The sequence below is a fragment of the Pagrus major genome, chromosome 4, assembly GCF_040436345.1.
Source record: "Pagrus major chromosome 4, Pma_NU_1.0".
Classification (NCBI taxonomy): domain Eukaryota; kingdom Metazoa; phylum Chordata; class Actinopteri; order Spariformes; family Sparidae; genus Pagrus; species Pagrus major.
Genome location: NC_133218.1, coordinates 2175851 through 2189390, shown reverse-complemented (window position 1 = coordinate 2189390; position 13540 = coordinate 2175851). Strand labels below are relative to the sequence as shown.

Genomic DNA, 13540 nt, shown 5'->3' with positions numbered 1-13540 from the left:
TATAAACTTGTGTGTGTATCAAAGCTTGATCTGCTGTGCTGCAGAGCTGCACTGTTTTTCAAAAACTATTACAAACATCAGTGCGCCACACTGAACATGTCACCCAGTACAACACTCTAGTAAGACTTTGGTGAAAATAATCTACCGTGCTTTTGGCCATTTTAAACAGTGGGTGTACTTCAAAACATGCACAGTAGTCTCTTTCAGTGCATTTGAGCCTTTAAACCCAAATTCAGTTCATCTGGAATTTGCAGGCCTGACAGCATCAACTTCCAACAACTTGTTTACATTGAATGAATAAACTAGAATGAATGACATTATTTTTTATTATTTAAAATATTATTTATTATTACAACATGCCATAAAAACATAGTGGTAAGGACCTATCTGTAAGTGTTTTCAAATGTGTAGACAATATGGATACTCCTTGGTTAAACTCTTGAAAGAACGTTCCATCAACAGAAAGATAAGTTCGAGAGGACATCAAAAAGACAGCATTTGCTTCCCAAATTAAATGAGTCATCCTGGTTCCACACTATGTGCTAGTGGCAGAGTTCCCTGTGTCTTCTGCAGGTTTGTTACCGCTGTGATGAGTGTTGATGTGTAGAGTCATTTCCTTACGGTTGGTTACTGAGTGGCCACACTGCACACATGTGTAACGGCCTTTAGTGTGCTCCCAGAGGATTCGTCTGTTGCAGGCCATACCTAATGGGTGAAAGGACAAATTTATGTCTGAATAAAGGAACTGCATGTAACACTTTCCAATTCAAAAAGTTGTTTCTCAGTCATCAAACTGACTCATAATCACAAAACAATGGAGATATTGCATTCTGGCCCAGAGAACATTCACATCACCCTACAGACCCCAGCTACAGAAAGGTATCAACACAACCTAGAAGATGATGCTTAAAGACCCTGCTGCCGTCTGGAAGTATCGTTGTAACGTCTGTTTCAATAGGCGCTCTAGACATTAATCACTGATCATTCTTCTGATGTATAAAAATAATGACCAAGATAATGGTGGGAAGATGGTTTACATGTACAAGTGTGGGTGCTATAAATAGCCACAGCTGAGGTTAACAGGAACATGTACTGGCAGCTGTTCTGATACTGTTAAACCTCAATGATACGACACAATCAGTGTGACTTTTTTTCTTCTGTGTTGTTCCCATCATTGACAGGTGTAATCAGTGGTGGAGAGGGCACAAGTACTGATATGCAAACAGTTGTTAAACAGTGTTTCTACATCCATTGATGAATAACTGTCGGCGTGGAATTGAAGCTTGTACATGTCACTCATTTCCTTAATGGTTGAGATTTATAAAACAGAATCAGGCATACACACAGCTTTATAAATCTGAATGTATGCATATTTCTGTCTTTATGTGTACACAGTTTTCATGAATCTAAGCGGTTTTAAGCATCTGGTTCCTGGACTCCACTGTTTAGAACAACAACAGTCCTGTGTCATGATGCGCCTTCTCTCCTCCCCCCTCTGCTGCTGATGTGAACACCTCACTACTGGGCTCATTTTGGCTTATCAGGCAGAACGAACAAGATACTGAACCCACATTGCTCCTGATGAGCAGGTTGGCACCTTGCATGGTGGCCTCTGCCATTAGTGTATGAATGTGTGTGTGAATGGGTGAATATTACAAATATTGTAAAGTGCTTTGAGCTGTCAGTAGACTAGAAAAGCGAGTGCAACACAAGTTAGCCATTATATACAATTATCGTCCATTTTTAGCTTCTTCATAGCATTTCTCCATCGGCATACCAAGGTCAGTATGGCTGTGTAACACATAACTGCTGCGGACATTGAGTTGACAGCGAGGACTGTAGTCAAAGACATTACATTTGAGGGGGTTAATGTTCTGCATGGTTATAAATTGTTTATACTGTCTCCCTTGCCTGTGGATTTTGTTGCACTGACAGATAATCAGCAGAGTTGTTGTCAAATCTAATCAAAACTTAAAGTTAATTTAATTCTCTCTGTTCTGAGAGAAAAAAAAGCTACATTCCGGACCAGAGTGGTGTCCCCAAGGGTCCACATTTTGGGCATAATCATCAGCTGAAATTTGATTGTCAGAATACTTATTTCATTTCTTAATAGATCAGCCTCAAATGTCAATGTAGATTTGTATGTACGTATTATACAAAACTACATAGACATTCTTTCACACAGCTGCCTACACTGAGAAAATCAGAGGTGGGTTGCTTGTGTCCAGCTTTGTATAGCTTAGATGACTTTTGGCACCTGGAATGATTTCATTATGAACCAAGTAAACATGTCCCCACATCTGGCAGGTTACAGCTTTGTGCTTTAGGCTAAGAGATGCTTCACCTTGATTCTTTTTCCAGACAGCTGAAGACCCAGGAGGAGAGTGAGGAGCTGATCCAGGAGACCTGGTCTGTGTCTGGTGCTGACCCTGGTTATCCGCAGGATCAGGAGCTGCTGACAGGCCAGCTACATTTAGAGAATGAGGCAGAGCAGAGGCATCTTTCTTGAGCTGAGGCTGGGGAGCTACCTCTGTGAGCTGCTGAGGAGCAAGCTGGGGAGGGGAGATCTCTGGGTTAGACAAGAAGGGGGGACCGAGGTGAGGCGGTTCAGCAGTGTCTGACTGAGGGACAGCAGCAGGGAAGGAACCTTCTGGGTTTGGGATTTGGAAGGGTAGTTCCTGGGGTGTAGACACCGAGTCCAGCAGAGGGGGGTTCTGGTCTATGGCCATGGGAGTCATGTTTGGGTTGGTCACAGCAGTAGCCAGAGGGGGCATAGGTTCAGTTGACTTTGTTTTGCCCCGTGGCACTTTGGAACAGGTGTGCAGGTGAGTCAGGAGGCCACGGTAGGATCGCAACTTTGTGCGACAGCTCTCACACCTACAGAAAAAGAAGCAACGTCACATTATTCAAACCATTTTTACTAATTTTACTAAAAAATAAAGGAAATTAACTCACAGGAAGAATATGTTGGGCTTGTGATGATGCCTCATATGTTCCATCAGTTTCTGCATGTCTGGGAAGGAACCATCGCAGCCAACAGTGGAGCACAGCAAGACCTTTCCTGTGGAGAGGACACAAAGTAGTTTAGCCATCCTGTCCTATCCTATCCTGCCATGGCTTATTCAGTGTTGCTCTGTGTACACCAAAAAAGTGCAGTGATACCAGTGTATCAGTTTGGACAGGAAAAATTATTCTAATTAATAATTTCTCTTTTAGCATCTTGAAAAAATCCAAACCTGCCCTTTATTAGCGTGTTATTAGAATGTTATGAGCATGCTATTGGCATGTTCTAACTGTCAGGGTCAGACAGGCCTAGCATCAGAATGAGCAGTGACATGGTGTGAGCTCAGAACTGAGTTAGAGGCGTCAGGTCTTCTCTTAATCAGACGAATTTTTCTTGCTGTGTGGGGAACATGGTGGCAGCTGCTCTGACGGGCTGTGTACGTTAATGCCACACAGCAACAGGCCAGTGACTGCTCAGTTATCTCATTTACTGCCAACATGCACAGCCGGGAGCTCACCAGGAAGGGACTGAGCTGAGATCTCATGCGCCTTGATGTGGTTTTCCAGAGCGGCCAAGTCTGCGTACACCCGTTTACAGCCGTGTAACGGACACGGTGTCCTCTTGTTTCCTGAAATTGACAAACACAACTTTATAAAATGTCACTTAAACTATTTTGTTTTGTGACACCAACAGCGTAAATGACGTCATTAACATGGCAACACAACTCGAGCAGGTTAGCATGCTGATGTTAGCTAGCTGACTGGCTAGCTTAGTGTCATGAGTTAGCTGGTGTTGTGGCGTATAATGCGATAAAACAAAAGTACTGAACTGTCCTCTGTCTGCAATGTTTGAGTGAAATTACAAACCACCGTTTCCATGTTCTGCTGTCTGCGACACCGTTCTGTCTGCACACATCATAATGGCGGAGTAGTTGAGCGCTGCAGAAACGACAACAAAGGAAGCGCAGAAATTAACTACAAGTACCATAATGCAATGCGGCAAACAAGTTTATTTGCGTGTTTTTAAATAAAGTTTGGTTTATATAAACATAATACAAAAAATAAGGAAAATGTGTTTGGTAGAGTATTTCTTTATTGTAACGATGCTTCTCGGCAATAAATCGTATACCGTTGGAAAGCCTGTTTATTTCACTTTTAAATGGTGCCACATTAGTAAGGAACATGCATTTGTGGGATGAGCAGCAGAGCTGAGTATGTGGGTTGCGCCCATGAAAAAAAAAATCCTTACTCACTAACTTCCTGTCTCCGATATCTGCATTTGGGTCCTAAGAAAACCCCCCACCTTAACAAAAATACCATCAAAAGTGTTTTTTAATCTTCTATCTGTCACTTATTGCTTGTCATCAGTGAGTGTAGCTGATGGTCCAGATTTGTAGTAAATGCAATGTGAACATTTGTTTTTAAAGATTTTTTATTGATCTAATGAACTTGTACACAGCTGCATTTAAAGTTCATACATTAATTATACAAAAGAAAATTAAAAAGAAATTGTATTGGAGCAGGAAAAAATGATTGATTTTGAATAAAGTTATCTTCATAATATGTCTAATGAGTGAGTTTGAGGACTAGCCAGGCAATTTGAAAGCTGATGCTCTGCACAGGAAATTCCTCCAACTCATGCAAACACACAGCTTATAGGCACACCCTACCCATATTTAAGATGGAGAACTCAGCTACTTGACAACAAACTCATTGCATGCTCACTCTGCTCCTGATAGTTCAGATTTTGTAAACCAGTAATGATTATTCAACAAGGTGTCCTTCATTCATGTTGAAATTCAGCAGTACACTGGCACAATAGAGTAGAGTACTATAAAACCCTTATACAAATCATTACAACAACTAGTGTCATTATTTTGTAAAAGTACTCAGGAAGAGATATGTATTCATGCAAAAATAGCAATTATTATATAAAACCATTAACCTTAAATACACCTGGCATTAAAATGCATCATAAGAGGTTCCCCCAAAAAAAACAGTTAAGTAAAAATGGAAATACACAGTATACATCTCTACAGCCCTCCCAAAACACTGTGCCCCCAGAAACTGTCATTCAGTTTGTTTTGATCAGAGCAAAACATAGACAACAATAATACATAAGAAAACAAGGAATTGATGGTGCAGTATTACTATACACAAGTCTGATTCCTGCTTTGCTGTCCTGTTAATCAACATACAAAACCTCAAATTTATGTTATGACTCCATAAGGTGGTCTGACTTTCGGGCTGTGAACACTTAATCGGAATAGTGAAAACAAAGGTCAACATGCTCTGTCTTTTTTCTCTCTTAAACTCTGTGCAACATTTCACAATTTTTTCATTCTATAGCATGCATGCACAGTTGTGGTAAGGACAATTGATAAGAGTTGAACTGAAGCCCAGCACTGCATGATCTAATGGATGTTATCAGCAGACAATTTGAGTAATAGTTTTAAACACAAGCTGTCGTTTCCCTCCCAATTGTGCTTTAGATAACTGGGTTAAACTTAGAACTAAACTGGTCTGCTCATGTTGCTAGTCCTAAGTGAATGATGTAGTCATTACACCACCAAAACACAATGTAATACATATAGAAAAAAGATCGTTTTTTTTAAGGCCACAAAGACAGTGGCAGTGCATAGCCTGAAGAGAAGACGAGTAGTTTAACTGCAACACTTAACAACTTGACATCAATGCAAACACATCAACAAGAATAATTATAAATATGCTGGTGGGTTTATCTGTATATTCCCATGTGCTTCTGTGGTTATATGTAAAATTATAGCTGCAACAGTGTATTTTATGTTTGTGAGAGCTGCTGCATTACATGGCTAGTGTTGTCACTCTCCAAGCAAAAGTGAGTGATTCAAGTGTATTTATATAGCACCACTCTAGAGCAAACATCACAAAGTGCTTCACAATGAAAGACAAACACAACAGACAGACATAATAGAACAGTGGAATATTTAAACAAACTTAAAGCTGCTGTAAGTGTTGTCGTCGTTTAGGCAAAACTTCCTTCATTTCTTAAAATATTCCTGTCCTGTATACTGTTTTATTAATGTCATGTTGAACACTTTGGAGCTCCATAGCTTAGGTGCCACAGTATATTTTAGTGTTAAGCGAGGTAACAGCACAAGCCCTGATCAGAACACATCAGTAACTGACTTCAGTATATACAACAGTACTATACTATATATAAAGTTGCTGGAAGCCTGATTATGCAGAGGTCTTAAAGTGATTACAGCATCTTGAGCCACAGTTAAATAATGAAGTTAGGAATATGAATGGTTGACACTCAACTTTTAGCTCCTAGGTTTCTAGTCTATATTTACTGTGGTTGCTTCCCAGCAGCTCTCACTAACCCCCTTGTACGTGTTCAGATTAAATGTTAAGCAACTTCTAAAAACTGCATTGGTAACAAATCGGTCCTTCGGTCTATAAACACAGTCACTCCACAGACACAGAGTATCTACAATATATGCCACAGATGCCACTTACATTTGTAAAATGTGTCTCTAATATGTGACTTAAAATGTCACTATATTGTAAAACTTTAGTATTTGTTGTAATTATGTACAGTAAGAAAGTAGTGTAAGTTAATCTGAAGTATTATCTTATGGTAATATTATCTAGTTAAGACAAAGTATTTGGGTGTTCCCTATTAATTAAATTGTGTCTTCCATTTGTAACAAACCAAAGTGCTTAATATTCTGTTGAAAATTCTGTAATAATTATGACAGCTGAGAAGATGCAAGACACAAGATTAATTTATTTTATATTATAACACAAGGTTGTATAAGGACATGTAGTTTGTAGTACCTTTATGCTACTGTTAAAAAAGGGAATTATATAAATGGATCAATAATAATTAAGTCATAAAAATAAACGTGTTTTTATATTTGAGTGGGTAGGATGACTTCAGGAGTCTCACAGCGTGAGGAGTGAAGCTGCTCTGTAGTCTGGTGGTACAGCAGCAGATACTTCTGTATCTGTTGTCAGGTGGCAGCAGGGTGAACAGACTGTGGCTGGGTGGGTGTTGTCTTTTAGTATCTTTGGGCTCTGTGCAGACATCTCACTTCACTGATGTCACTGATGCTCTGTAGATGGTAGCAATAATGTTCTGTAATCAGAACAGAGTCTTCCTGTCCTGTGCCATGCCCATTTGTGATGTTAATCCGGTCAAGATGCTTTCTATCACTCCTTTGTAAAAACTAACAATAATTTGGCACAGGCATATTGTTTTATTGTGTCATTAAGAAATAAAGCTATTTGTGGGCTTTTTTTTAACCAGAATGATCGTGACAGGTTCACTATATGCTCATTCCCAGGTACCTAAAACGATAATAGAGTTTATTCCATGTCTGGGAGTGCAGTCATGGGTGTACAGAAAGAATAAGAGGGGGCTGAGCACACAGCCCTGGAGGGGCTCAGATTTTAGAGCGTAGGAGGTGTGAGTGCCCCTGTCTGGGGTCGGTTTGTGATCAAAGTCTAAGAGTGCTTTACTCAAGCTTACTTACTCCAGTTTTCCAATCAGTTTCATGGGGAGGATTATGTTGAATGCTGAGCTGAAAAGCAAACAGCATTCTGATGTATCCTTTTCCATTTGTGTGTTTTCTTTCTCCCTGTTCTGAATTAGCACCATTTATTATATCACACTGATTAGCAGGTAGTCATAATGTGCTAGAAAAAAGCCCTTTGTAGAGATCCAGTACAGTATGACTGATGTCAGCAAGTGTTCACTCCATGCATAAAAAAGTGTTATTTTACATTTACACCAGGTATTTTAAAGGTTACACACATCATTTCCCCATCATTTTCCCCCCCTAAGAGAAAATAAAAGCTCTGTGAATTCAATTTAAAACAATCACAGAATATATTATGTGGAATATGTAAACAAGGCATGCCATACAAAGTTTTTTCTTGGGCTCAGTTCTGGATATTTACAGTTAACTTAAGTTCAGATGTGAAGTGAAATCTCGGATTTGTTGTGTTGCTTTCCCAATCCCTCAAAGTGGTGATCACATTGCAGAGCACATTTTGGGAGAGCTGGTCTCTGCGTTTGCCTTCTGCCGGATGCACTCTGGATGAATCAAAACAACAAGGAGACATCATGCACCAACACATTCCCAACATTGACACTCCACACTTACTACCTCAAAGACAGTGACAAACTAGGAACGGACAAGCGAAAACAACATCCCAGATGCTACATTACTGGGCATTCTTGGTCTTTGTATGAAGTTTGTCCAAATCATAATCACTGGCACACAACTATATATAAAACTATAAATACATTTGTCATAGCACTTTGGAGTGAAGGATCACAATGGGAATTTTTACATACAATACAATACACCACAGAAGTTCAAACAGTAGTCTCAGGGCGCACTCACACTAGGCCATATGTACCGTACCCAAGCACGTTTGACCCCCAAAGTCCAGATTGTTTAACTAGTGTGAGCGCCCAGTCGTGCTTCGGTACGGTATGGTTGCTCATGCACAAGCACAAGCAAGGTAGCACAACGTGGATATGAAGTATAATCATGCGTATTACGCCGCCTTGCATAATCAAGAAATCCAGGAATGTGAGAGGGCTGTCAGTGACCAAAATGACACAAAATAGGCACAAAAAAGTCAGTAAAGTGACATATTCTCTGTGTTGCTCTCCATTGTGCCATGCCCGTGCTACAACGAGATGATGTATGTACAAGAGCTAACTGTGCTCAGGCCCGGTTGCTGCTGGAGCAATGTGAGTGCAGACTGGGGAGGAGGGACAATCGTACCAGCACGGTACAGAGCATTGGGCCAAGTATGAGTGCGCCCTCAATATAACACTGAGCCAGCACAACAATGTCAATCAGCAGCCCATGCAATCCCTACATGTTATTAGTAGAAAAGATAGAGTTGGATACTGTTCACATTTGAAACGATACTGGTTCCGGCACCTGGAATTTGGTACTTTCAGTATTTTGCCAATACTTTACTCTCTGTTTAATGAGAAAAATATAATTTCAGTTGTAAAAAATAAGTCACCAAATCAACCTGCATTGTTTCAAAGGAGGAAGCTGTTTTTACACTGTGCACTTTACTTGACCTGGATAACTGGACTTAAATGTAGAAACTGATGGAATATCAGCACAGTATTGGACTAAATATAAATTACTGAAAAAAGGAGCATTAATAACAAACAGTAGAGGGCAGCAATATGTCGTTGCAGTGTCTAGTTTGCCTGATCCAGAAAAGAAGAAGGAACACTGGAGATTTGTTATGTTATTGTCACTACAGCAGTGTTTGCATACTGTACTATTTCCCCATAAATAGAATGCAATTCATATACTATCACTTTTATATGAAGGTTTCGGACATATTGAAGTACCTAAATACTGTTTTAGTGTACTAAACAAAAGGTTGAATTTTGTAGGCAGCCAGGGGCTGAGGTTTGGCTAACACTAGTACAAATGACAAGATAATGTCAACCAAGAAAGAGAAAAAAGCCAAGTTATTTCCAACAACAACTTCTCCAACTAGCTAATTATTATAGAGATGTCCATGAAGATGTTGATGCCTCATTGTTCATGCAGGAGGCTTCAACCTCTTTTTCGGACATAATTTGTACTGAGTTTGGTAACCATCCTGAGCCTTCAGAGGGTCCATATACCACTATGGACAGTTAAACATGACTACAAACCACAGTGCAGTTTAATGGGCTCACCTGCCAAGTCTGTCCGTGAGATTTCCACCAGGCCTTCATAGAGGCCTTTGATTGGGTTCTCCCCCGCCACCACGACTCCATGAAGCCAGATTAACAGCATTCGGTGACCATGCTCTTTGAAGCTTTTCATATCTAGAGTTTTAATTCAGAATAAGAATACATCAAGGTATCAAGTTAAAGTTATTGTGATTTTACAATTTGTGAAATTTCATTTGTAGCTCCTTCATGCTTTACATAACCCACCCCCATTTTGGCCTATCAGACCATATTTCCCTGCTTTTTCTGCCTGCTTACTCTCAGCTGATAAAAAGGGTCAAACCATCAGAAAAACTGATTAAGTGTGGACAGATGAAGCTACAGCATCCCTACAGGACTGTTCTGAGTGCAAAGACTGGTAAAAGTGTTGATGACGTGGTGATCACAGAGACAGGAAGATCATTCCCCAACCAGAAGGCCTCGATGGAAGGAGAGGTGAGGGCTGTATCCAGAGCCAAAAAGCTGCCTTTCGGTCAGGTGACAAGGGAGCACCACCAGAGCAAGAGTGAAAGCTGGGATCAAGGAGGCAAAGAGGAGACATCAGCAGAGACTGGAGAAGGACCTCAACACCAACAGCGCTAAAGATATGTGGTAGGCAAACCAGGGCATCACAGACTACAAAAGCAGGAGCACCCCCATCTTGTGTGAGGCCATGCTGAAAACATGTTATGCTTGCTTTGATCTCCTCAACAAAGAGTCTGCTGTGAGCTCTGCTTCACCTCCAGAGGGCCCGCCACCAGCAGTATCCACAGTGGATGTCAGAAGAATCCTGCTGAAAGTCAGGGCTCCAGGTTGCAACCATTTGGTCGCATATCTGTCCAAAAATCTGTCAAGTGCGACTAAACATTTTCACAGACATTCAGCAGGCCAGGTAAAAAAAAAATACCACCAACTACAGCCTATAAACATATTTTATGTATATTCTCGAGAATCTAACATCTTTGGGAGGACTGTATGACATAAATATTTTCTTGTGCTTGCTTGTGATTAAACAAATAGATCCAGTCTTTATGCTAAGCTAGGCCAATATCTTTGTATTTCCAGCTCCAGACACAAGTACGAGATTGATGACATTGTTCTCATCTAGCACTAAAGAAAGTGAATTAGCATGTTTCCCAAAATGCTGAACTATTCCTTTAACGTTTCACCCAGCTGTATGTGTATATGTCTGTGTGTGTGCATGTGTGAGACTGAGCCCTGTCCTGCTCCCACATTCCTTGCATGGGAACAAGAGAAATTGTGAGACATAAAAAAAAACAAAGTTCACTTTGAATTGAGCTATTGATTATTTTTACATCATGGTTCCACCTGACACCAAGTCTGAAGGGTCCCCGAACTGATGCCTAATCCGCAGTGTCCCCTCTGGTAACATTTTACTGTGGTAGCCCGTTGAAGGAAAGGAAGAGGGAGTGAGATAGCACCAGGACGCGGGCAGGAGAGGTGACCCATGACCAGATTGTCCTATTTCTTAGTGCTGTGTCGTAGGCAACTGGACATGTTTCAGTTTTTTAAGATGTTTCACCTCTCATCCAAGAGGCTTCTTCAGTTCTAACTAACTGGAGGGGAGTTGCAGGCTTTAAACTATGTGTGGGAGTGTCCTTACAGAGTTGTTAAGGACACGTGTGAGCTCTGAGTTTCAGAGTCGTTAGGGCCACTTTGTGTCGTGGACCCAACCGGCCTTCATGTGGGTTGCTAGGGCTAGGTGAGCCCAGGTGTGAATTGTTGTTAAGCTGTCTGTGGAGGGAACTCAGTACAGCATTGTAGGTGGGTGATATGTAATGTCGTAGGCCACCTCCTCTGTTCAAAGACGGTCGTTCCAGTTTGACATAGATGGCTTCTTTTACTCCTCTTTCAAACCATCTGTCTTTTCTGGAAGATGTTTACATTGTTGTCCTCAAAGGAATGATTTTTCTCCTTCAGATGTAAGTGGACAGCAGGAGCCTTGACCTGAGGAGTTGGCCCTCCTGTGTTGTGCCATTTGTTTATGGAGAGGTTTATGGTGCAGTCCTGGCTGCACTGAACAGCATAAACTACATTATTCTGTTTATGCCTGGGAGTTTTGTCTTTAGGATGGACAAGTTTCTGCCTCAGTGTGTTCGTAGATTTGAAGTGAACCGGGAAATGATGTTTATTAAGATTAAGATTAAGATTATCTATATTTATCCCACAACGGGGAAATTCACATGTTACAAATAGCTCGAGGTGCAACAGTACAAGTAGAATCAGAAAAATATGCATAGAAATATTAAATATTAAATAGAAAATAAATAGAAAAACACAAGATATTTACAAAAAACAATAAAATATTTACAAATGCAAACAAGTGGGTGGAAAGTGGCTGTTCATGTAGTGCTTGAGTTGAACAGTCTGATGGCTGTGGGGATGAATGATCTGTGGTAGTGCTCCTTCTTACACAGTGCATGTAAGAGTCTGCTGCTGAAAGAGCTGCTCAATGCTTCCACAGTCTGGTGCAGGGGGTGAGAGGAGTTGTCCATGATTGACGTCAGATTGGCTGACATCCTCCTCTCACCCACCACCTCTATGGAGTCCAGCAGACAGTCCAGGACAGAGCTGGCCCTCCTGACCAGTTTGTTCAGTCTCTTTCTGTCCCTGTCCGTGCTGCTACCTCCCCAGCAGACCACTGCATAAAGGAGCGCTGATGGCACCACAGTGTCATAAAATGTACGAAGTAATGTCCTCTGCACCTCAAAGGACCTCAGTCTCCTCAGCAGATGGAGGCGACTTTGGCCCGTCTTGTACAGGGCATCCGTGTTGTCAGTCCAGTCCAGTTTATTGTCTAGGTGAACACCCAGGTATCTGTATTTTGCCACCATCTCTATGTCCAAATCCTGGATGTTCACTGGTGTGATCTGTGGTGTCTTCCTCTGGAAGTTGATCACCATCTCCTTTGTTTTACTGGTGTTTATATGCAGGTGGTTGTATTCACACCAGTTAACAAAGTCGTTGATGACCCCCCTATATTCCTGTTCGTTCCCCTCAGACACATATCCAACAATGGCTGTATCATCTTTTGGAGGTGACAGTTCATGGTGTTTGTGCGTGAAGTTCGATGCGTAGAGGGTGAAAAGGACGGGAGAGAGCACCGTACCCTGAGGGGCCCCCGTACTGCATAGAACTGTCTGTTGGTGAGAAAGTCTATGGTCCGTGCAGCCAGGTGTTGGTCAACTCCCGGCCCTTCCAGTTTCCCCCTCAGAAGTGCCGGCTGTATTGTGTTGAAAGCACTGGAGAAGTCAAAAAACATGACCCTCACAGTGCGTTCAGTGTACTCCAGGTTTGAAAGTGTTCTGTGCAGTATGTAGATGACTGCGTCATCCACCCCAATTGCAGGACGGTAAGCAAACTGAAGGGGGTCCAGTGTCATGCTCACCTGGGGACGGATGTGCCTGAGAATAATCCTCTCCATGGTCTTCATCAGGTGAGAAAGTGGTCAGGCTCCTTGGAATGCACAGACTTCGGAACTGGCACCACACAGGAAGTCTTCCACAGGACAGGGACTCTCTCCAGAATAAGGCTCACAGAGCTGGTCTGCACAGTCCTTTAATGCTCTGGAACTGATGCATTCAGGGCCTGTGACTTTTATCGCCTTGATCCTCCTCATTTCCATTCTCACCTGCTCAGTTGTCAAGGAGATGGGGGAGATGGGGGGAGGGAGTGATGGAAGGCTGGGGGGAGTGGGGGATGGTGTGGAGTCATGGGAGGGGGGTGTCAATGAAGAAGACAGGTTAGGGGGGAGAGCGGGGGTTGTTCTGGAGAGGTGTGAAGGGG

General features: G+C 41.8%; 1 protein-coding gene and 1 long non-coding RNA gene across 3 annotated transcripts; both read right to left on the bottom strand.

Moving 5' to 3' along the window:
- Positions 1-308: 308 nt before the first annotated feature.
- LOC140994641 (zinc finger protein 414-like) lies at positions 309-3956 on the bottom strand. 2 transcript variants are annotated; one of them, XM_073464374.1, is made up of 5 exons: positions 3871-3956; positions 3522-3632; positions 2956-3061; positions 2345-2877; positions 309-705 (listed from the first exon to the last, which is right to left on the bottom strand). In XM_073464374.1, exons 1-5 carry the CDS (start codon positions 3920-3922, stop codon positions 536-538), a joined length of 972 nt encoding a protein of 323 aa, XP_073320475.1. In that variant the 5' UTR covers positions 3923-3956; the 3' UTR covers positions 309-535. The 2 variants fall into 2 exon arrangements, with proteins under 2 accessions (XP_073320475.1, XP_073320476.1); XM_073464375.1 differs by having other exon boundaries at positions 3874-3956.
- A 1761-nt stretch (positions 3957-5717) lies between these two features.
- LOC140994648 (uncharacterized) lies at positions 5718-9845 on the bottom strand. The gene is made up of 2 exons (XR_012178741.1): positions 9719-9845; positions 5718-8086 (listed from the first exon to the last, which is right to left on the bottom strand). It is a non-coding gene; the product is annotated as an uncharacterized lncRNA (long non-coding RNA).
- Positions 9846-13540: the final 3695 nt, after the last annotated feature.

Excerpts from the sequence above, each read along its gene's own strand:
- LOC140994641 (XM_073464374.1), bottom strand. The coding sequence starts at position 3,922 with ATGATGTGTGCAGACAGAACGGTGTCGCAGACAGCAGAACATGGAAAC. Across the intron at positions 3,633-3,870 it reads AGCAGAACATGGAAACGGTG|GAAACAAGAGGACACCGTGT; the intron begins GTTTGTAATTTC and ends TGTCAATTTCAG. Across the intron at positions 2,878-2,955 it reads AAGCCCAACATATTCTTCCT|GTGTGAGAGCTGTCGCACAA; the intron begins GTGAGTTAATTT and ends CTTTTTCTGTAG.